This window comes from Passer montanus, unplaced genomic scaffold (assembly GCF_014805655.1).
Source record: "Passer montanus isolate IOZ18808 unplaced genomic scaffold, ASM1480565v1 scaffold3, whole genome shotgun sequence".
Taxonomy (NCBI): domain Eukaryota; kingdom Metazoa; phylum Chordata; class Aves; order Passeriformes; family Passeridae; genus Passer; species Passer montanus.
The window spans coordinates 15,273,036-15,296,592 of NW_024367707.1; the positions used below are offsets into that span (position 1 = coordinate 15,273,036).

Here is a 23,557-nt window from a genome sequence, read left to right on the forward strand (position 1 = left end):
GACAACCCCCATTAATGAACTAATAGTGTTGGTCTATGATAGGAAAAGGATGAAGCAAATACCGGAGAGGAAAATACATAACCTCTTCACTTCACTGGCTTTACATACATGCAGCTTTTATTAAGCTAAGAAATTTGGGAATACGACCCTACTTTTATTTATCCTTTGTCTCTGTACAGATTAGCTGTCTTTCAGGTGTATCAGGACTTACCTCCCTGCGGTCTGCTTGCATGATGTTCTGGTACATTTTGAATAGTCTGTGAGGCTATAAATGTGATCTGTGTGAGAGGTCATGCTCCTGAGCTTCCTGTAACTACAAAGGATATAATGTACCGTATGTGTGATTTTATCACGGGCCTGGCCCACATAACTGCACTTCAACATTCTGTCACAGGGCTGGTTTTGTTCTTCAGGTCCCTTACTGTGTTTCTCAGCTGTCTGTAGGAGAAGGTTGCCAGAATCACATTAAGATTTTCCAGGTAAATATCGGGTTTGCTTCAGTTTTCGGGATCATTAATGCTTTACATTTCTAGCAGGATGCAAATGCTAAGATATTTTTAAATCTTTTACCCATATGCTTCTGTCTTCTGTTGTATAAAAATGCTGCTGCAGCCACAGAACTGAGAAAATGTACTCTGCTTCTTTTATCACTCCAAAGTCTTTTCCCTTGTTTTGAAGGAAGAAATGATATTTCTAAAGATTTACTGTAACTTATTTTATTGTTTAGAGGAAGATGATTTTTAACTGAAAACGTGCATTAGAGTGTTGGAGTGGCTAAGGTCTCAGTGGTGTATTTGGCATGTCTTTTAAGCTTCCATACCTGGTAAGGAACAATTTGCTGGGTTTGAGTTTTCTTTGCTTGTTCCTTTAATCTTCAATTGAAAGTTTTTGCCTTTCTCTAATCATGTCTCTCCTTACCCTCTGTCCTTTCTTCCCGCTAACCCTTTTTTAAATTTTTATTTTTGGCTTCTTTTTTCCAGTTGTTGCTCAGTCTTTTATGAATTATGTGCAGCCTCTTATGAGGTGGTAGTACATGTCTGGGTTTCTTAAAATTACTGAGTTTAATGTGTCGGAGACTTTGGGACTTTTTGTGTTAATGTGGATTATGTTATGAGACAAGATGTGCTTCTTTTAATAGAAACCTGGATTTACTGTGATTTCTTGGGAGACATTATTCGTGTTTGAAGAGCAGAAGTAATGTTAAGGTTTCTCAGAATGAAAAGAGGCCTTGATGAATAAAGTAGATGAAAAAGAAAATGGTGGGTACAAAAAAGAGACAATGAAGTAGCACACGTAAAAGGAGATAAACCCCAGTTATTATGCAATTAGTTTAAGATAAAACAGCAGATGAAAAAGAAAATGGTGGGTACAAAAAAGAGACAATGAAGTAGCACATGTAAAAGGAGATAAACCCCTTATGCAATTAGTTTAAGATAAAACAGTTCTAAATTGTAATGATATTATTGTGTGAATATTAAGACTATATAGGAGAGAACATACTGGAAGCATCAACATGGAAAAAATTCCCAGCATCTTATTCTAACAAGGGATGTTGGCGTGATAGCTTTGGATTTCTTACTAGAATTAAGAAATAAATTAATATAGTAATCAAAAAGTGTTTCAAGCAACAGACATGAAGGTTGTGGTGTTTTCAGGGAGGCTCTCTCACTTCTTGTGTCCTTCAAACTTACTGAATTTATCTTTTGAGCTGTAGTCCTTCCATAGGGCTTCTTTAGGATTCCCTTTATGTTTTAGTGTAATAAAGGGTTATTCTTAAGCCACAGTGATTTATCATGGTACCAAACAATGTGAGGATTTTGGAGGGGTGTGTGTGTGCTCTTTCCTTGAGGAAAGGAAGATTCTTCAACTCATATCATTATCAAATTCCTTGTATTACAGACTAGTGGCTTTCATTTAGGACTCATCTGAATTTTGTGTAGAAAATGATAGTGACTTGTGTTTTAAATTTCTTTGTGCCAGGTTCACCCTGTCATGCTGTCACATTTGTTAATTTTTGTGGTATCAAAAATTACTTCTGTGGTACTAATTCTGTATCAAAAAGTACCTCTGTGGGTCAGGGGTACCTTTAACATCTTATAATCATGCAGGAAGGCACTACCTTGGTTTCAGCTTGACACAATGTTTGGAGTTAACCTTTTGTGAAGTTCCCAGTGCTGTGCAGGTGGATTATGCTATGAGTTTATGTAACCTTGACACATGTGTGTAACCAAACCTCCTCTGAGTGTAATGCATGATCAAAGGCCGTGACACTGTGTTGCAACACCTCGGTTTCCAGCGACTTGCCAGTGCCCTTCAGTGCTAGGCTTTCCCCTTCTGACAGAATGAGGTGTCCAGTTTGGGCAATGACTTGTTTGCTGAACTACTTCACAGAAATCAATGAATGTATTGTGAAAGGATGCTAACGTGCACACAGAATTTAGTTAAGCTGTGGTAAGTGAAGCCATGTCCCCGAAGCCCTTGGGGCAGGCTGTTTTTCCATGGAAGGGCTACACTTTGCTTTTGTGGTCTACAGAGGTGAGCTGAAGGCACCGTGAGCGCGGCTGCAGAGAGCAGATGGCTGCGTTGACAAAAACTGTCTCAGATTGAGTCAAGGTTTTACTCTGTGTGACGTTGTTTTTTCTTCTGGGGTGGGAAGGGGCTGTTTAATAAACCACGGATAAAGGTCATTAACATCAGACCCTGAAATTGGTAGATTATTAACTCCGGCTGCTGCTATTTTCCGCTGAGGTCTTCGGAGCATTTCTGATATAATTCCTCGTTAGCAAACCGACACCCAAGGGTGGACCGGAGTCAGAACGAGGGCACCGACGAGCCCCGCTGGCGACACCGGCCACGCGCGGCGTGCGCCTCGCGCCCTGATCGCGGTCACGGCTTGTCCCGGGAGGGGCTGTGCCCGGCTGCCCGCGGGCCCTGCCGCCAAGCCCGTCACGGCTCGGGGGCCTGTACAGCAGCAATTTGAGGCATTGGGGTCCGTGCAGCAGCAATTTGAACAATTCAGAAGCGCGGCGCGGCGAGGCCCGAGGCCGCTCCCGCCCGCAGCCGGGGCGGGCCCCGCCCCCCGGGGCAGAGCCGCCGCGACCGCGCCTGGCCGGGGCACCCCTGCCCGCGCTCCTGCCCGCCGCCCCCCGCCCTCGCACGCCATTTCCTGTGCTCCGTGTTTACTTCCCGGTTCAAAGCCTCCAGTGGGAGCGATCGGCGCCGCTGCCTGCGGAGGGAGCGGGAGGTGAGGGGAGCGGCGCGGCGGGGGACGCCCTCCGCTCCGGTGCGCTCCCGTCTCCTCCCCGCGCTGAGCCGCCCGCCTCTTCTCTTGCAGGTGTACCCGGAGCCGCGGACGGAGGGCGAGTGCCTGAGCAACATCCGCGAGTTCCTGCGGGGCTGCGGCGCTTCCCTGCGCCTGGAGGTGAGTCGGGGCTGGGGGCGCCCGGCTCGGTCCCGGGGGCGGGGGGTTTCTCGCCCTCCCTTTGTGCCCGGGGACGCGGCTGACAAGATGGTGGCGGCCGCCCCTCCCCTGGCCGCGGGCGCGGGGGGCTGCGGGGAGCCCGGGCTGCCTCGGCGCGGCGCGGGGCGATGCCTGAAGGGCACATGATACGGCGGCCGGAGCGCCTGGAAGGGCCGCGCCGTCCTCGGCAGCGCCCGGCGGGCAGGGCGCGCCCGGCCCCCCGCCCTGCAGGCACCGCGGACGGGGCTTGCCTGGCTAAAACCGCTGCTCTTCTGTCCGAGTGACTTCTCGGAACGGATAAATTGTGCCCGCTGTGTTCGTGGAATGGCTGTGGAAGCGCAGCGGTTGGCTTAGGGAAATTTAAGTTGCCTACAACCGAGTGAAATGCTAATTGAAGAAAATGGCAGGTGCTGTTTCTTCTATTTAAATTTGCGTTACATAAAAGCCCTGCAAACTGCCATCTTTTCCGAACGTGTGTTCGCAGGGTTGCAAATTAGGTTCTCGAATATTGCTGGTATATTTAGCTATAGCAAGTACATACTGCTGTCGAGTTTACTTGATGTTGGCGTGTGGGAAGGAACTGATGAGATTAAAAAGAGGTTTCAGCTTCTCTGCGTTGGAAAGTGAGAGGTATTGTAATTTCAGTCCTTGGAGACAATTTTTTTTGGGTGGAAAAATTGGTTTCTGGTGGTTCTGGACTTAAATTAATGTCGTATTGCCTTAATTAATTTGCAGGGTCTTACGGTACCTCTGGTCTTGCCTGTGATTTCGCCAGGCAGTAGCTGCATGTCATTAAAAAAGACTCTGATTGCTTTCCTGAGGCCTCTAAACAGTGAAGTATCACTGGTGAAATAAATGATACTTGCAGGACTTGCCCTTTATCTTAGGTTCTCTCATGGATAAAGATGGAAATTAAGACTGCTTTTAGCACTCCTCTTGTAAGTCCTTACATTTTTACCTTCCTTCCCTTCTCCCTGAAAAATACGTAGAAAATCCCTTAGGATTTCCTGGGAGAAAAACCAAATTAAGTTCTGAAATACTCAGAAACCATTTTCTGGGATTAACGTTGCATTGTGTCAAGCATTCTTTTTGCTTTGGAGCAGCTGCCACTCCCATTTGTCTTTTCTAGGGCCACATTGAGCTTTTCATGTTTTGAACATTGGTGTGTGAGAGCAGACCCAAACTTCAAGTGACATTCATGAACTGGGGAGGACTGCGGGAGGAGGTACTTCTGATCTCAGTGCAGAAATAAATGGAGTGTTGTAAATGTTAAAAAAGGAGAAAATGGCATTTATATCATCCCCTCCCCTTTACTAATTTCCTTCATCAGGTCTCTCAAAGCTTGAAGCTGTTGCAATTGTGACGGGTTGGGAATGGTTACAGTGTTGCAGTTTGGTCTCTTTTAAAGTTGCAAAAAGCTTTTGTCAGCTGCTTTCCTTGGGGTGAGGAGAAAGTGAAGAAAAATGATTGAAAGAAAAGATAATTTTTGCTCTTGTTCTGAGAGCCTGAATATCTTTGGGAATAGTCAAATTGTTAACCTGGCCTCAGGGGCTTCTCAGCAAGACTGCCGGAAACACCTTTCCTACGTGGAGGTAACTGGCAGCAGTGGCTTCCAGCTCAGCATGTTGGAACAGGAATTATTCCCAAGCTACCAGAGAGTTCAGAAGCTGGCAAGAAGGGGTACAAATGCTTGGGCTTATGAAGCTCTTGTGTGTGTATTTATGGTTTGTACGTTGTCTGTTCCCTGTTGTTTTCTCATTAATTTTTCCAGCCCCCTAACTGTGGCCAAAGATGAGAGCAATGGCAGCCTGGATTCAACCAGGGAGTAGCTGGCAGGGGCCTCTTGGCCATCCGCTACTCCTGGGCTCCTTCCCCTCCCTCTGTTAACAAGGTGTGAGTCAGCCCTGGAGAATCTGAGCCTTCCTCACCGTGGGAACTGGGGAGATGCCACAGCTCCCCTGTGCAGGGTCTGTGTAATGCTTCCTGAGTCTTAGGCAGGGTTTAGAGATTGCCCTGAGCAAAGAGTGTGAGGAGCATCTCTGGAACCGCTTTAGGGGATATTATCAGAGAGGGCAGATGAGCTAACAAGGAGTTAGTGGTGAGTACAAATATTTGACAAAGGGTTAGATGTGTGTCTGGTACCTTAACTAATAGAAACATTTGGTCAATATGGGTATCAGAGGAAGCTCTAGGGTGGTGTGGGGAGATGTGACATTATTCTGTGCTCTAATGTGGTGCTTTTCCTAATAAGTATTCCACAATGTGGAATTTTCTGTGACCTATAAGGGTTCTGCTTGAGCCTTACATTGAATGTGAATTCTATGTAGTTGGATCAGATGATTTTTCTGTGTGTTATTTTGTGAGCCTGGTAGTGGTTTGGTTAGCTGAAGATCAGCATTGCACAGGCACTTTTTGCTCCCAGATCTGAACTCATCTTGGAAGCAGTAATGGTGTATTTTTATGAAGCCATGTCAGAGCTCCTTGCCTTGCTGCAGTTCTGTAGGTCTCCAGTTTAGGAGATTTTGTTATGGCATTTTTGAGAATTTGATAAACTGTTGTGGTTAATGGAAAGCTGCTCAACAGTAGATGGCTTCTTAGAGATGCTTTCATCTGTGGATCCTTTTTTTAGAGGATATGATGACTTTGGTTGTTTTCCTACATGTGAAATAAGGGGCAGAGGTGAGAAAATCTGTTGGTTTGGAAAAGTGCTGGGGTCTGAAAGCTGTTCTTATTTTCTTTTTCTTGCTTCCCAGCAACTTTGGGTTGTTAGAAAGATAATAAAACATTCAGAAAGGGTATTTCAAATTCTAATGAGGAGGATTGCTGTTCCTCAGAGGAAACCAGTGGCTCCCTTCCTACACCCCCCAGTATTTTTTGATATTTAAGTGTTCCGTAGAAAAGAGAATACTTAATTTGGAGCTTGCAGCAATCTTTGTACAGCAAAGCATGATTCCAGAAATAACCAGAATAATATGCTGCAAGTATTGGGTTTAAAAAATTATTTTTAATACAGTTTTTTTTTGGTGTGCATATACAAGGAACTGAGACCTATTAATGAAAAAATGTTCCTAAGACCTCCACCAGGGACTGAATTTCCATGTTTTTTATCTTCTGAAAGCCATTAATGTGTCCTTAGAATAATTGTAGTGTTGAGTAGCTTTTTCTACTTTGAGCCTTCAATGCTATTGCTGAATATATATAGAATATGTATAGATGGAGGGGACTGTAGAATAGCTACCTGTGTTGTCAGTTCACATCTTACTGTGCACCTTTTCCTTAGGCAAATAGGATATTTGCTAGGTAGTGTTCTTGCCATTTTTGTTTTAAAGGCTGTTTTCCCACCCAGTTTTCTCTTTGGCTGGGAAGATATTTAAGTTTACTCCCTTCTGAGGGGCATGACTTGCTTTTCAAAACAGAGTCCTAGATACTTGTTGTACCTGAGGGACTCTGTTCTAGAAGAATGTGGGTGCATATGTATGGTTAAGAAGGATCTCACTGCAGGTATGTCTTTCACACAAGTCTTGCAAAGGAGAGAAAAATGAAAAAGTGATGGCTTATTTCTACCTGAGCCCTAGCAAGTTTTGCCATTATGGTTGTCTTGTACCTATGTCATGTTACTCTAGTTTTGTTCTCTTTCAAAAGAGCTTGAGCTTCCTGAATATAATGCTGTCTTTTCTTATTCTTTGACCAGAGCTATTTGACAGCTTGCATTTGCCCTGGAGAAATCACTGTATAGTTCAACAGCAGTGAAGTTTGTTGGGGGAGCAGTTGAATGTAGAATAATAAACAAAAATAGGTTAATGGAAAACCATGTTAGTATCTGCTGTTTAAAGGGCAGAGTGTTTGACATATTCTGTGAACAATGTCACTGTCTGTGTGATCAAATTCTGTAAGTACAATCTTGAAGGGTTTTTTTGCTGGCTTTCATCAAATAAAAGATTAATGCTTGCTTATCTGAATGTTAACAGGTTTTTTGAGCTCAAAAGTGTTTTGTATTTCTGACTTTTATACTGATGGGTAGGATAGCAATTCTTAATGGAAGAAGACAAGCCATGGATCTGAGAACCCTTTCTCTACCTGCTAAGAGACCCGCTTGCCTCTAGGATTCAAAGATGGTCATTTTATTGCAGAGGCAGCAATGCCAAGCCTAGGAATTTATTTCTATAATAAATTAACTAAAGAAGAAATGAAGCAAACCTGGCAGTCTTACACAGTCTGAGATCCTGTGCTTGTATGTTAAAAAATCTCTTGAACAAGAGGGATTTGCCCTTAAGGTTCAGAACACTGTATGCAAATTTGTAAAATAAAATTCATAGCACTCAAGATTTAATCAAGATATACAAATGCTTGTAAATGTCTATAATAGAGCTTCAGCCCTGGGGAAAATTTTGTGAGGGGTGTCAGTGTCACTCTGTTAGAGCAGGTAATCTTTTGGGAGCAGAGGTACCTGTCTGTCTCCTTCCCTCACACCCACCCCTTGCACAGCAGTTCATCTGTTAGGTGATGCTTCTTTCCCTTGAGCTTTGCCCACTTCTTTAGACCATTATGGCTACAATCCTACTGCCAGTGTGGACTTGGAAAGGTATTCTGCCAGCTGACTTTCAAAGACCTATTTGTATAAGGAAGGCGTAGAGCTATGCTGCTAGTGTGGATGGACTTGGCCGACATTCGCTTGTCAGTGAATTAGGAATAAATAGGTTTCTAGTACTAAAGGCCTTTATGCCAGTCTTAGGACAATGATACAGAAATGAAATCATCTACCTATCTTTTCAGCCCTTGTTCAGACTATGGTCTTTATTTTGTCAAGAACAATATTCCTTAGATTTGCTCCTGGGTTTATTCCAACACAATGTCTTTCTAACCCAGAAGGTGCGCTGCCAAATGCCTTCATGATTCTTAAATGTCTTAAACCTTTTCCAGAATTTCAATGTTTTAAAAGTTACCATTCTTTGCTTATGGACTACACATAGTGAAGTTTTATTTTGAGGCTCAGATCTTATTGGTATGTTTTTCAAAGGGGAAAAGTTGTATCTTTTAAGTAAGATGTGTCTACCGTATTCCTTACTTGTTCACAAAACTGTTCTGAATATATTTTAAGTATTGCTTAAAGCAAAGTGCCACGTGTCACTGCAACTTGTCTTGTACGTACAGGCCTCCAACATGTGACTACTTCTCTCTCCCTCACACCCTTAATTTCTATCCTTTTTGTCATGTGTAAATATGTGTTTTTAAGACAGGGAGATGCTGTTGTTTGACTTATTTGTATTATTTTCGTAAGAATGGCTTCTTGTGATATGCAGAATTTTTATGATGCACGGAGTAGCAGGCCTAGGACTGAGACTGTTATTATCAATCCTTTGTATGCCTGTTGAAGAGAGGCCTTTGAATACTGCTTTAAGGGTGTCTTACAGATAGAATAGTGGAAAAACAGTGGGTTTTTTTTCAGAAATTAAGCCAGTTCCTCATCTTGTGTGCCATTCATGCATAGTGTGATGCTAGCTGAGAAGGTGACATAGAGAGGCAGGAACATATGGCATTGGACAGGGAGGAATGGTAGTATCAGAAATTCTTACAGTTTTATTTAGTAAAACCCACTCTGAAACACAAATGTGCATGATAGCTTTTCAAATCCTTGCGTGGTTCCCCTTTCACTTAAACCTTCCTGCTCTTTCTGTAAGAATTTACTTGTGATTCTGCCTTGTGTGAGCTTGTTGCATCAGCAGTAGCATGATATTGTGCTTGCTAACACCTCCTGACTAAAGTGAGTCCAGTGGCTTTCATTAAAGAGAAGAATGAACCTCCTTATTGGAGTACAGGTTCAAAAGCACCTGATATACCATAATCTGAAAAAGACTTAGAAGAAAGCTATCAAGTAACAAATGTGGATACTTAGAAGAAAGCTATCAAGTAACAAAAGTGGATTACAAGTGTATCTTTGTAATGAATAATGTAACAAATAGTGCTAGTATTTTTTTGTATCTACTAGTATTTTTTTTTGATACTTGAGGTCCATGTTCAGTACTTTCAAGGCAAAAAAAAATAATTTTGAAAGTTTGAATTAGACCATGAATATTTTAATTCCTACCAGTTCTTTTGTATTGCCTGATTTGTGGTACTTTGAACACAAACATATAAGACAGCGTGCATGTGAGACTGACACGATGAATGGCGCTATCATTGGGGCAGATTCCTTTGCTGCATGAAACAAGTGTGAGGGGGAGTCCAGTATGTCACAGTACATCCAAAATGTTCCAGTCATGTCTTGGCGGTCAGCATGTACAAGGCAAGTTGCAGTGACACAGTAAATATTAAGTAGTTCTCCTAATTTTGGCTAGGATTGAGTTAATTTTATTTCTAGAAGCTGGTATAGTGCTGATTTTTTTATTTAGAATGAAAATAATGTTAATAACTCACTGTTTTAGTTTGTGAGCAGTGCTTACACTAAAGCAAGGACTGTTTAGATTTTTATGCTGCCAGGGAGGAGATTGGTGGACAGGAGGTTGGAAGGAGACCCAGCCAGGACAGCTGATCCCAGGTGACCAGAGGGATATCCCACACCATGTGGTGTCATGCTCAGCACTGAAACTGTGAGAAGGTGACTGGGAGGTGTCCACCTGCTGTTCCCTGGCCACTGGCTGGGCCCTGGTCAGCAGGTGCTTGTGCATCACATTTTTTCTATACTCCCTTATCACTGTTATTTTCTCTTCCTTTTCTGTCGTATTAAGCTGCCTTTATCTCAACCCATGACTTTAACCTGTCTTTCCAATTCTGTCCCCTACCCCCGGGGGTGGGCTGGGGGATAAGTGAGTGAATGGCTCAGTGGTGTTCAGCTGCCTGCCAGGTCAAACCACAGCACTGGTACAGATCTGTTCAGAGCAGTTTTGCAAATGAGTCGCTCTGTGGTTTGGGAGAGGCTTCTGTGTAACTACTTCATTTGTGGTGCTTCTTTGGAGTTTGAGAATAAAATGAACCTTCATCTAGCAATTAAAATGTATTGCACTATTAATAGAGAATGCACAGAAGACTTCAGTGTTATGCTCAAATTTAGCAGACTGTTTTCACAAGAGGATTTCATTGCTTCTTTGATAGAAGAGGAGTTAATCATCTGAGGGAAGGTGTGGAAACTAGGAAAGTTGGGAGAAAAGGGTGGGTAGAGAGAGTTGGAGAACTTTGAGCAGAACTTTGGAGCCCTTAAGGCTTAAAAAGGGAGAAAAGAGTCTGCTTCCCGATTTATATGCTGTTCTCCTGACTTGTCAGAGGAGTTCTTGCTCTCTGATTTCTTTAGCCCTGTTGTGTCCTCCTTTGTTGTGAAGCACAGTGAGGAAGGGCTCATCTGCTGCTTTTCTGAAGGGTGGGAGCTGTGGGAAGGGGAGCCCTTCTGGTTAGCCCCGAGCAGGGAGCTGTGCAGAGGAGGTGGGGATGCCAGGTGGGAAGGCAGGTCTTGGGAGGAGAGCAGGTGAGCTGCTCTGTCCCTCTCAGCAAGGGAACAGCAGGGACAGTAGAGAGAGGAATGGAAATGGCATTGGGACAGTGTGGCACCTGCTGTGAGCCCAGTGCTCAGCAGAGAAGGGCATTTCAGAAGTCAGGTCTTGTTCCTGTCACCACCTGCCTGCCTTTTTACTTCCCAGATGATGGCTATGGTCTTGTTAGTTGCTGTTGTGGTTTTTATGAGTGCCTTGTGAAGGTGGACTTAGGAGGTCTCATGCACTTTTTCTCTTGAATAGTTTTGAAGAGATTTTTTAGCTGGCAAGCATACTAAAAATACAAATGTAGATAAATCTTGCACTGTACAGCTACAATTGTGTATACTGAACACAGTGACATTGTTACTAGGTGTCAGATTATTTCCCAAGCACACATGTGACAGGAAAACAAAGAATATACAAAACATGCTCTCCACTCTTTATTTTCTATCCCCTACCCTGGTGTTTTCCTTGAGAAGGATAGAAGACTTATCGGAGAGAGGACTATTGATGCTTAGTAAGAATATGGTGATGATATGCTTAATAATTTTTGCCAGATATATATTTGTTAAGTAACTTGCAGAATTCCTGCCTCATCAAGTCTTCTCTGTGTGATGTCCCCTCTTGCTTCACAGCTCTCCACTCTTTATTTTCTATCCCCTACCCTGGTGTTTTCCTTGAGGAGGATAGAAGAGTTATCAGAGAGAGGACTATTGATGGTTAGTAAGAATATGGTGATGATATGCTTAGTAATTTTTGCCAGATATATACTTGTTAAGTAACTTGCAGAATTCCTGCCTGATCAAGTCTTTTCTGTGTGTGATGTCCACTCTTGCTTCACACCAATCCCTAGGCTGTTTTGCATGATGTTTTTAGGAGAGTGTTGGCTGGAAGTGCCAGCAAAAGCAGTTCTCCTAGGCAAGTACTGCTGAAAACAGAGCCATTGCCCTAGCTTTAATTAAATTATTTCTCGTTTCCTCCCCCTCCCCCCTTCTTTAAGTTCCCTCTGAAAAATTTAAAGAATGGGCACTCTGGGTATCTGTTTTCTTGTTGCCCACCTGCCTGGCAGTGACTGAGCATGGCAGAGAAGGGCACACTGGTTTAGATCAATGTGAGCTGCAATGGAAACTCTCCAGCAAGGTGTCAGTCAGTTCCATGTTTTACTCTCCTAACAGACTTGTAAACTCTGTCAACAAGTGTGTATTGTCTCTGTATTATTTTTACATCGTCTAGATGGGTTTACATTGTTTCATGATTATTTCTAAAGAAATGGGAGTAGAAATACATCTTGCTTTGTTTTCAGATGATCTGACAGACTCCCAGTAAATTGTTCATTGCTTCCCTGCCAATATGTGTATTAGGTTTTTCTTCCAGTTGTGACTGACCCTCAGAACTGGGTTGGTTGAGTGGTTAGCACAGAGGACTCAATGGAGAAGGGAAGAGTCTGGGATGTCCTCTTTTGACAGCAGCAACACCGTCTAAAATAAATCGACCTTTAGATACTTTTTAACTGGAGCAGCCTATTCTTCAAATGTTTTGAGGTTCATTCAGTCAGTACAAAGCAAAGAGTGGGAGAGGGAGTGGAATCTATCACACCCCCCACACATGTTCACTTAAATGAGGTAAGGAAAGGACAGTTCTGAATTCTTAAGTGTCTTAGCAGAAGGTGCCTGGAAGCACTTGGTTTTAAATCATCAGGCACAAAGATTCCTGCTTGTTAAATCAACTGGTTTACTGTTCAAAACACATTGAAATGCCTTTTTTTGCGTGTTCTGTATGTTTATTAGCTTCATAGTGTCCTCAAAATGTACACTTTAGGCAATTACCATGTTTTGTCTAAAAGCAAGCCTCTGTAGAAATCATGACATAGTTTGTCATAGTCTTTGTTGTTAAAGCATTTAAATCATTTAATGTTAAAGCATTTAAGTGTGTGGAGATAGGGTAGTTGCTCACTTTTTTTCTCTAAATATTGATGCTAAAGGTTTAGGAAAGTGTTTGAATTACGAACATGGAACAGGATGTTAATCTATACTAATCTAATCATTATTTGAATAGGCCATTTAAATCCATCCACCCTGTGGGCTTGTAAGCAGCATAAAGTAAATTACAAGAAAATGCATTTTCACACCCTTTGCCTTAGGCTAGTTCTTCATCCTGGTGTCACATGAACATTTTGCAAAAGATGAATTTCACGGATAAATGCAGCTAAAGTTATTTTCTTTACTTGGCAGTAAAACTGAAAGAGAATTCTTCATTGTTAAAATACAAAGTTGTAGTAATTACCTGACTTTGATATTGTAAACTGCTGATAGTTAAATTGACCACATCTACATATTATTTATGGCCTAAGTTAATTTGTTGGCTTGGAGGGCTCAGCAGTTTTGAGGATGCCAGTCAGCTAGTTGTTTCCTGCCTGTACTTGCTTATTAAGATGGCTTATCTCTTAATTCTTTTTAATATTTCTTGCTAGATGTATTTCAAATGTCGCTATAACATTCAAAACTAAGTGACTTAGTGTAATTTTATTTATAGCTGTTGTCAGCAAATGCAGAAAAATATGCATGTGCCTTTAGAGCACTCAAAAAAATCTCAGGTCTTGGGAAAGTACACTTTGAGACAGAAGTGAGAGACTGTTGTAACTTAGATTACTGCAGTTTGTTGTTTTCAACTGACACACTCAAAACACAGTAATCTGGTGTTGTTTTGCACAGGTGTAAATAAATCAGCTTTTGTATTAGTTTAAAATAGGTGAGTAGGATACTTTGTACTGTAAAAGCATTGCAAGACTAGAACAACTGTAGGCTTAGCTTTTGTGTGCCACACTACCCTCAATTCCATTTTTGATGTGGATGTTACTTAAGAAATTGCTATGCTAAACTCAAAAAGTGTTACTGGGCCCTCTCTGTATGTGCATTTTGCTAAACAGGTAATTGCTCAGTTTTTTGTAGGAACCTTGCCTGGTTCCAGCTGGAAAGCTGTTCATTGCTCTTCCTTTAGTCATTGGATGCTCTCAGGCTTGGATTTAAGCATAAGTTTGGAGGCAGAATTAGTAGTTGCTGTATGAATGTAGTGCTTTCCACGGTCCTTTGTCTTTGGTTTGGTTTCTGAAGGAGTGGTATTAGCCTTGTTTCATGGTGCTTGAGCTGCAGCCTCCAGTGTCTATGGTTTGACACAGCTCCTCTGGGCCTCAGCTGGAGCTGTGAGTGCAGAGCAGGCTGAAGCCAGGCTGTGCTCCTAGGGTAGATAAACCATTGTGGCAGTACAGCAGCAGTGACACATGCTGTCACTTACCTATTTCTTGCCCATCCATCTTCTAGCAAGGGTGCTTGGCAAGCTCCAAGGTGAGATGGTGCAGGAAGGTCAGCTGGTAGAAATAACCCTGCTAGCCTGCTTGCTTTCCTACCAAATTGACCTTGTGGAGGTCAAGAAGGAGCTGGGGCTGGCACAAAGTGTGAGGATAGATTATTGTACAGTGAATATGTAGATGATCTTTAGGTGATCCTAGACTTCAAAAAAAGCAGGGAGAAATAAAGTTCTCTGTGGCAGCTTGGTGATGTGTGGGAGATCTGTGTCTCTGTGTCTCTATCTCAGCCTCTGCACCTGAGCTGTCAGCTTATCTGCCAGTGGTGGTAAGCTCAGGTTTCTGCTTTGCGTTGAGCTGGGCATGTTCTCAGCTGCTGTCTTTTCTAAGTGTTGATAGCAGAGGGATGATATGACTTGGCTTCTACACCAAGTTCTTAGTAACTGTTTGTTTCTCCTCTCCCATTCTTTCTCTTGTTGGCTCTGTTTTTCCACTTGTGTTTTGAGTTTTGATCTTCCTCTCTGCAATGTTTTCCTAGGTGACTTGCCTCTGTTTCCTCATTCCTGTCATTCATAGCTTAGCATCAGCTGTCTAACCCTGATTTCTGATGTTTCCAGGGTCAGTGCTGTTTCTGGCCAAAGAGACAAGTATTTTTCTATCTGTTGCAACTGCTTACTGTAGACTCTCTGTGGTGCTGGTCAGGTGCTTGAAACACTGAGGACTATTCCAGGAGAAAAACTGGATTGACTTAGGTTTTAGCCAATTCAGTTTGTTACATTAGAGGGGGTGATGGGGTCAAAAACTAGTGGGAAAGGGAGAGTGCAACTTTGTAGCTGAGCATGTAGTTGAAACAAGTGGGTAATGGAAAGGCTGTAGGTGTCTGTAACACTATCCTTTCCTCCCCCTGGCTTCAGCAGTGTCTCATGGATCCCAGCTAATGTTAGTTATGGAGAGGCTTCCTGTTATGGTCAACAACAGAAACCTCTCCAGAGGATAACCTGTGGTGGGTGGGATCAAGCCTCTCCAGAGGATAACCTGTGGTGGGTGGGATCAAGTCTTTAGGGATACAAAAGAAGACAGCATTGACCCAGACAGCTGAAAAATACTGTCCCAAAATTAGGTGAAACTTATTACTGGCAGTGTTGTTCTTTGTCTGACATGCTCCCCCTTCTCATTTCTGGATGTAGCTTTTGTTTTACATGGTTTGAATTGGACAGTTGCTTTCTCTTGGAGGTAAAGCTTGTCAGATCTCCTCTTGCACCTTGTAAGAGACTTCAACTGTTGGGGGGATGTACTGCCATGCTCAGCCCTTCAGATAAGGTCTGAACTGTTTTGCTTCACTACTGAAAGAATTCAATGCAGCTTCAGCACTATTTAATTGCTTCCTGTAATTGCTCTCTAGTTTAGTCTGTTCTTGGTAGTAGTTAAGGCAGGTTTCATCAAGGAGTGTCCTCACTACCCACTGAATACTAATAGCTTCACTAGATAAACGACCCAAGGGAAACAATTATATTTTCATGGCAGTGTCTGCCCTCAGGTAACTGTGGTGATGCTTGAAGTGAGATATACTGAGGTTTGTTTGAAATAATCCTGGTTTTAATATTACAGATGACTTTTTCATCTTTGTGCATTTTTTTTTCTTCTGTAGAATAGGGAGGCTTTGTAGTCCAGAAGAGGAAGCCTTGGGTGCCCTTCTTGTGAGTTAATGAAGGATGTGAAATCACAGCATGAAACTCTCTCCTCCTTTGTTTTCCTGCCTTTTAAAGAGCCTCTCTGAGGGAATTTATGCAAGCAGATGCAGCCTCCTCACAGGCAGTGAGCTGTGGCTTGTTTGACATTCGGAGAACTTGCTCTCAAGCAACTTGGAGAGAGCACAGCTGCTCACCTGCTCTCATGGCTTGAAGAATTTTTGACCTTGGCCATTAATTGGCGTGGCAGGGTGGTACGGGGAAGGAGATACTCTTATGTTGGAAGACCCAGTGGCTTCTAGTACTTGGAAATTAAATTGTTCAGAAAGCACTAGAATCATGGAGTTTAGGGTGGTGAATTGCCATGAAACAGGACTTGAATTGCTTTGGTACAATCCAGATATTGCATTGTGGTTTAATTCCATTTTAAAAGGTGGCTTCAAGTTTGGTATTATGGTTTGAATGTCTGAAAGAAATTCCTTGTAAAAGGTAGTGTGGAAACCACTGCTGCAAGCTTTGAACACAGTCTTCATGGGTGGATTTATTGTTGGAGTACACTAAAACTAACTATGTTGCAGGGCACAAATATGAGGTGTATGTACTGTATCTGTCTGTTGTTTTAGCAGGTGTGTTGCATGGAGCAACAGTCCAGTCAGTGCAAAATAAGGCAGGCTGGTTTAGAAGCCTGGCAAAGGCTTGGCAAAACAAATTGATTGGAAGATTGATAGTGCAGAACAAGCATATTCAGTCAGTTTTTAACAAATGAGAAGTGCTTTTTCATAGTTACTTTGTGTCAGATTTTTAAAAATGTGTGTTGATTTCCAGAGCTACTGTTACTAATTAGAGATTAAAAAGTGTTCTCTTGATACTGTTCACTAGGAGTTGTGGTCTGTTGGAACACTTCAGTTGGTATCCTTTTATCTGAAAGTATTATGTAAATCATAGTTTCAGTTTTAAATGGTTCCCTGTAGGGGTTTCAGTTGTACTTGAAGCCTCATTGTTAACTCAGCAAACTTGACTTCGCATATTAGAAAATTGTGAGCCTCCCACAGAAGTCCCATTAGTATAAACTTCAACTCCACAGTATCAACTGTGAAGATGGGTCAGTAAAATAATCCATGACTTGTTCTTCTAGACTGAGGCTGACATTTTTGTGGTATTTAAATAGCAAAGATTAAGTAGGGAGAAAACTGTCATGTGTTAATGTATCACATGAGATTTTTATAACAAAATACTACTGTGCCATAACTTTTGATATTTGGAGCTGTTTCTTCTTGCTAATCTCCTTGCTGTCATTTAAGGCTAGACATGATTGCTAGCTAATTTTGAAGTGGTGCAGAGTTATGTCGGGGTTTAGGGGGTGCATTTAGTGGAATTAGCATTACAGTGTTTGCCTCTCTTGGTGGTGAGCAAGGTTTGTTGCACATCTTTTGCTGTGGCTATGGACTGCTAGTCCATACTATTGGGTAACCCCAATAGTACACAGCCCTGCCACTCTGTGACTCACCCCATGGTTCTGTGATCTGTGACCAGATCTCACACTGGAGAGGTGTGGGGGGCACACCTGTGGGAGGCACTGAGTCAGCACTGGCCATTGGAGTAACAGGGTGTGGTTAGACTGAGCTACGTGCAATGTTCTCTCAGTCTTCTCAGAGGTAACTGCTGTCAGAATATTTCTGTGTCTTCTAATATGACAATTAATTGCTTAGCTCAACTTTTAAATCCTGTAATAATTGTGAAACAAATTTGATATATGGCTTTGAGAATTTGGGAAATAAATGCTAATTACTGTTACTCAAGCAATGTTTTACAGAGGATTTTTTGTCATAAATACACTAGCATAAAAAACTATTTATGTAGCTTGGTTTTGGACTTTAAAAATGTAGAAATAGTCTTACTGTCTTCAATGACCTAAGGATAACTATGCAAGTTCAGATCAAAGGCTAGCTTACCTTATCTTGTGAGATGCAGGTCTGTAGTAGTTGCCTGTAAGAAAAGGTAAAAAACCCAATCAAGCTGGTAAAAATAGAGCATGATACCTGCTGTTAAATCTTTCCAGCTTCTGACAGTCCATAGCTGAGGAGCTCCTTGTGGAGTCAGGGATGTAACCCTATATATTTAACAGCTCAATGGAACTCCTGTGGTTTTTTTAATAGTTTTCTAATGCTATTTTGAGCTCTCTTTACCTTTACAGCATCCTATGGCAGTAAATTCCATGTCTAAATGATGCATTTTATAATAATTTCCTTTGTTTGTTCAGCTGCTGCAGCTGGTGGCAGTGGGTGCCTTGGTTTTTGTGTCAGAGATGTTCTCCATGCTATATGTGAGTTCATATGGCATTAGGGTACTGCATAACATCCCATCTCTTTCCAGGATGAGCACATTTAGTTCACTTTTTCCTCATGTGGATACCATTGCATTAATTTAGTTGGTTTAAACAGTTTGCACCTCTGTAGTCCTTCTTGTTTTGTAGTATCACAGTTGACCACAGCTGTATTTAGGCTACAGAAATAGTAAAAAAGTCTGTTGGTTACCTCTAATTTTCCAGTATTGTTTTTCTTGGACTCCATGATTTGGCTGATTAATAACCTGAGATTGTTATCTCAGGGTCATCTTTTACCTGTCAGTGTAAATAGCTAATTTAGAACTCATTTCTGTATTGGTATAATGATGGAGTTTGGTTTTTTTTCTATTATTTTGCCTTGGGGTAGGTTATGCATTTGTTGGCACTGGATTTTGCCCCTCACTGTAATGTTTGGCTGTTGATAACATTGTATGGTGGCTGTTCTGCGAGTTCAAGTTTTGACTAATTCAAATAATTTCATATCCTCATTAAAGTTCTCTCTCCATGCCTTGTGTGAAATTGCAGGTACATTGTGTTGAGTAAAGTTGGATCTCTATTGGTCCCTTCATGGTGAAACCCAGTTGTTAATATACAGCTATTTGTTTCTTCTGTAGCACTTCTGAGTCTTCAAGAGAAGTCTCCTAGCTCAAATGACCTTTGGTTTTATTTTAAACAATCTTTGTTTTGTTATCTTTTCAAAGGATATTCAGATGTGATGTATTATCTGAACTGCCCTATGTTTGGCTAATTGCTTTAAGATGCACAGAAGCATTTTGGAAAGGCTTCTTCTTCCTACCATGGCAATGTTAATTCTTTTCTATTTTGCTATTTATGCCAACTTCACCAATTCTATTTTCTTTTTTTCTGTTACATCTTTTAATAATTTTCTAGGCTTAGGCATTTGCTTTAATGGTCTTTAGATCTCTGGATCTCTTCCCTTCTTTTCCTTCCTTGATCTTTAAAGGCTTGGTTCATGTTTTCTGCCTTCCATTCCTCTGCTGCGGAGGCTGTGCCAAGTATTATATTACTTGCTGTAGTTAAAATTTCAGTTTAGTGTTTGAGTTCTTTTATTGACAGGTGTCATGTAGTCCTGGCAAATCACAAAGATGCTATGCTTGGTCACTCAGTATTCTGTGAATTCTAGCATCAAGATGAATTATATTTACAGCAGTACCTGGGAGAAATGCTGTATTTAAAGGAAATGGAATAGTCTGCCATTTCAAGACTTAACAGAACTTGTTACAAGAAAATGATGGAATTGAGGCTGTGTGAGGTGCAGATAAATTGGGTCTTCTGTCAACAGAAGAGATGAGTATGTGAGATCAATAGGATCTTGGTAACAGGCAGCATGGAGAAAGTGGAAAGGTTATTTTCTGTTTCTCTTTGCACAGGAGCTGAGGGTTACTCAGTAAAATCCAAGCAATTGGTTATGACCAGTCAGGGTCATAACAAATGAAAGGAAGTGGTTCTTCACCCTGTAACTGAGTTGTGCAAATTATTTCTGTGGTTTTTGTAGAAGTTGAAATTGCATCTAAAGGTCTTAAATGGATTTTATAGATTTCTATAGTCACGTGGTAAGTGATGCAGATAGTCCCTGAGACAAATGGTTGGAAAAAACCTTGAGGAGGTACTACTATGTAATATTTGCTTTTCTCTATTCTTCCTTATTGGCAAATCTGAGATGCAGCTTTTGGGCCTGAATAGGCTGTCACTGATTTTTCTTAAGTGCTTGTCCTGGTTCCACAGATGGCATCCCTAGCTGCTGCTTGCAGGAGTGTGTGGCCCTCTGCTAGAAAGTCTTGCTGTCAAGGAGCAGTACTTAAATTAGCAAGAGAGCTCACACCAAAGCAATCTTTGCCAGTGCCTGAACTGTTGTAACTGGTAAAAGGACAAAGTATCATACCTGAGTCTTGCACTGGATTCCAAGCTCCTGTGCCTGTGGACAGACGCATTCCTGACCATACAGGGCACCAAGCACCATGGGCCTGGACTCCTCAGCGTTGGTGCCTGCATTCAGGTGATAGGATGAGGATGTCTCTGTATGGTTACCATTGATCTGATGGTGTTTGAGGCTTGCTGTGTTCAGCAGATAGGAAACCCAGGATGTGCTTGCTGGACCAGGGTCCAGGTAGCACTGGTGAGGCTGTGTGTGCTGCCAGTGAGTTTTTGAGAGGGCATTGAAGTTAAGGCATCTGCAGTGGGGGAGGTGAGGAGGCTGGGAGACCCCTGGACTGTGGAGATGAGACTGTTAAGAAGGAATCAAGATAAACTGTGGGGCCTGGCTGCTCACAGTATCACCTCTAGCTGCCCTTGTCAGCTTGGCTACCCAAGCCCATCATACAGTGCATCACCTGATGAGTCAGAACTGTCAAATGCTTGCAATAGCTAATTTCTTCTCAATTTCTGATTGAATTCCCAGACATTACTATGAATAAGCAGAATTGGTGTGGATTGAATTTTTGTGGTTGCTTGTAACCTGCTAGAGACCATCTTTTCTTAGTTTGGAATGTGGAAACTTTTGTAGATATTCCCGTAAATGTTAAGTTTGAATTTCTTACAGAAACTTACTACTGAATGATGGTGGATGATTTGCTGTGGCTGGACTGTAGCTAAGTGTTTGGGGTTGTTTGGTTGTTATTTTTTGTGGTTTTTTTTTTTTTTTGGTCCCTCTGGCAGATAGGATATTTCTCTCCCATGCATTGGCTCAGGTGCTGGTCTTGTCTGATACTGGACTGGCTTAGCTCCTGAAATTTGCAGCAAGCTTTCTACTTGCTGGATTAGTTTTCTGTGAGTTTACTTTAATGGCCCCCCTGAGTGAAAAGCATATAAGGTGGTGTGAGAGAAGGTCTGGGAGGTTTTACTCCTGAAATCTTGCACTGATCTGTGGGCCTGCAGATCCTGAGCAGGAATGGTTTTACCTAGACATGGAAAAGGGTGTGCTGGGGAGGAGCTGTAGCTCAGAGATTTGTGTACTGCTTTGTGTTCTTCAATCAGTTTTTAAAAGGGAAATATTGAAGTTAATTTACAGTAGTTGAAACATGACATGTTGGTTTTGGGGCTTGTTCATTTCAATCAGTTTTTAAAAGGGAAATATTGAAGTTAATTTACAGTAGTTGAAACATGACGTTGGTTTTGGGGCTTGTTCAACTACTGTTAAGTGCTAGAGAATTACTTCTTTTCTGTTTTGTGATTCTAAATTAAATGAAAGTTTCCACAAGTTATATGAAAATTGAGTAAGCCTTTATTCTTAATTTTTGGCACTTTTCACAGTATATTAAGGAAGCAATTGAGATTTTTTTATTATATCCCTTCTTACCAGAAGGGTGTAACATTTATTTTTTTCATTTTTTCTTTAATTCTTGCATTTCTCTGTTATCTTTATTCCCCTCTCCCACTTTTTTTACACGTGTTTAATCACATTTAGTCAAATTCTGACTGTTATCAGAATATCAATTCCCCCTCAGTCTTTCTTCTTTGGCTACTAGTACATACTTAATGCTACAAGGATTTTCCTGTTTCTTTTGTTAATATGTTTATTTTTAAAAGTATGTGTGCACACACCAAAACGAGAGTTCCAAGCTGATAAGCAGTGGGGGAAATAAGCACTCTTGAGGTCAGTGGGTCTGTGCTTCTGGCTCTGTCTGTAGTTCATTCTCCATTGATGCTGAATCCCTGCATCATCTGATCACTTGGCTGCACACATTTGTTCCAGATGAAATGTGAGCATGTGATGGCATTTAAATTGTGGTTGGAGCACGTGGTAGTGTAGTAAAACAGCCAGCAGACTATTTTAGGAGGGAGATGATAACCTCATGTAGTACAGAATCTTTTGCAATGAGATGCCTTCTTTCACCCACCTCCAGCTCTTGCTCTCTGGCATGCTCTGGGCATGCCTGTTTGTCTGAGCACTGCTGTTCTGAAACAAGTCTGTCTCAGCAATCCTACTGTGTGCCTGTGGTACTTGGACTTGCAAATGGAGATTTGGATTGCAGGTAACAATCCCTGTTTTGGAAGCAGGTTTTCGTAGGTTTTTTTCTTCTCTCAAAAATTTTCATTATATAAATTAAGCTTTTGCTTCATTGTATAGGCCTCTCTTCATCTCTCCATACAGCATGGCTTTTGAAACTAAGCTGATACTTCAGAAATTAGTTGAGAAATGTTGGCAGAACATGCATCTAGACAGAAGGCATCTGAAATCAGTTGTGGCAAGCCATCCTTCCTGTGTTTTTAGGTAAGAGTATGGAGATGTTCACAGTTTAGCTGATGTGTACTTTTTTTAATTGTAGAAAATAACTCTACAATTCAAGTATGCCAGAAGCAGACTCTCCCTTCATGACATTTGAAACCTAGTTGAAAATTTCCTGAATATATCAACTTCCTCTTTCCTGGGAACTGGTTTAATCTGAGCTTTAAAGTATTTATTATGTCACTACTCAGTTCAGCCATTGGGAAGGAGATGATTTAATTCTGAGTGCTTATGTTCATTAACTACTTCCAGACGCTGGCCAGGCCCTTTGGGCATCCTGTTTTGGTATTCTTAATCACTGTCATTGTTGCTCTGGTGTGATTTTGATTTCCACTGTGACTGACTGATCTATTTCAGGTCAGTTTTCCTTTTCAGTGCTTCCGATACTTTGAGTTAGCATGAAGCATTGGTCCGGAGTTTGTGCCAGAGACCTTTTTAGATTGTTCTTTCATTAAAGCTTTTTCATGACTTGTTTCTTTTTAACTTATTACTGAGGAAAAAAAAGAAAAGTCAGGAAGAAAATGCAAATGTATGAAAATGATGATGCCATAATGTATGTTTCTGCTCTAAAATGGGAACAGTTTACAGATACTGTTGCAGTAACTTTACTCGAAAGTTTGATGTTCATCTGTGGATTATGGAGGAGAAGGTGGGATGCTGATCTGTGAGCTGTTGTACTGCAGGGCGTGATAGTCATGCACTAAACTGAAATTCAGAGAGGTTTATGTTCTCCATGCTGCTCCATCATGTCAGTGTTGAATGGGGTTGGTGAAAGGATAAGTGTGCAACACAGCCTGAAGTAGCAGAAACTGTGGAATCAGGGAGTAGCTTTCCAAAATCATAACGTAACACTATGATTTAAAAAGCAGTGCAGCCACTCAAGGGACCAGCTACTCCCCTTACTTGCCATTCTTCATGTCTGAGAAGGATTGTAGTCTTGGGAAGTGCCCAGTTGATAGTGTTACAGATATCACATGGACTTGGAAGATCAAAGTCTGCCAGATCTTCCATTTTTTGGTAATTGCAAGTTATTGACAAATATACTCAAACAGATT

At 41.7% G+C, this 23,557-nt stretch overlaps 1 protein-coding gene across 11 annotated transcripts in view; it reads left to right on the forward strand.

The window, feature by feature from the left end:
• Positions 1–23,557, forward strand: part of ARHGEF7 (Rho guanine nucleotide exchange factor 7) — a 113,503-nt gene that overhangs the window by 12,111 nt on the left and 77,835 nt on the right. For 8 of the 11 annotated variants that reach the window (XR_005628043.1, XM_039714066.1, XM_039714060.1 and 5 more), the window contains exon 2: positions 3,335–3,421. Coding sequence is in view for 6 of the 11 variants with exons in the window: in XM_039714060.1 (XP_039569994.1) it covers positions 3,335–3,421 (87 nt within the window). In the remaining 5 variants the exon portion in view is untranslated. Of the gene's footprint in view, positions 1–3,087; positions 3,245–3,334; positions 3,422–23,557 lie in introns of those variants that run through there. The other 3 variants (XM_039714067.1, XM_039714068.1, XM_039714070.1) reach the window with 1 other exon arrangement.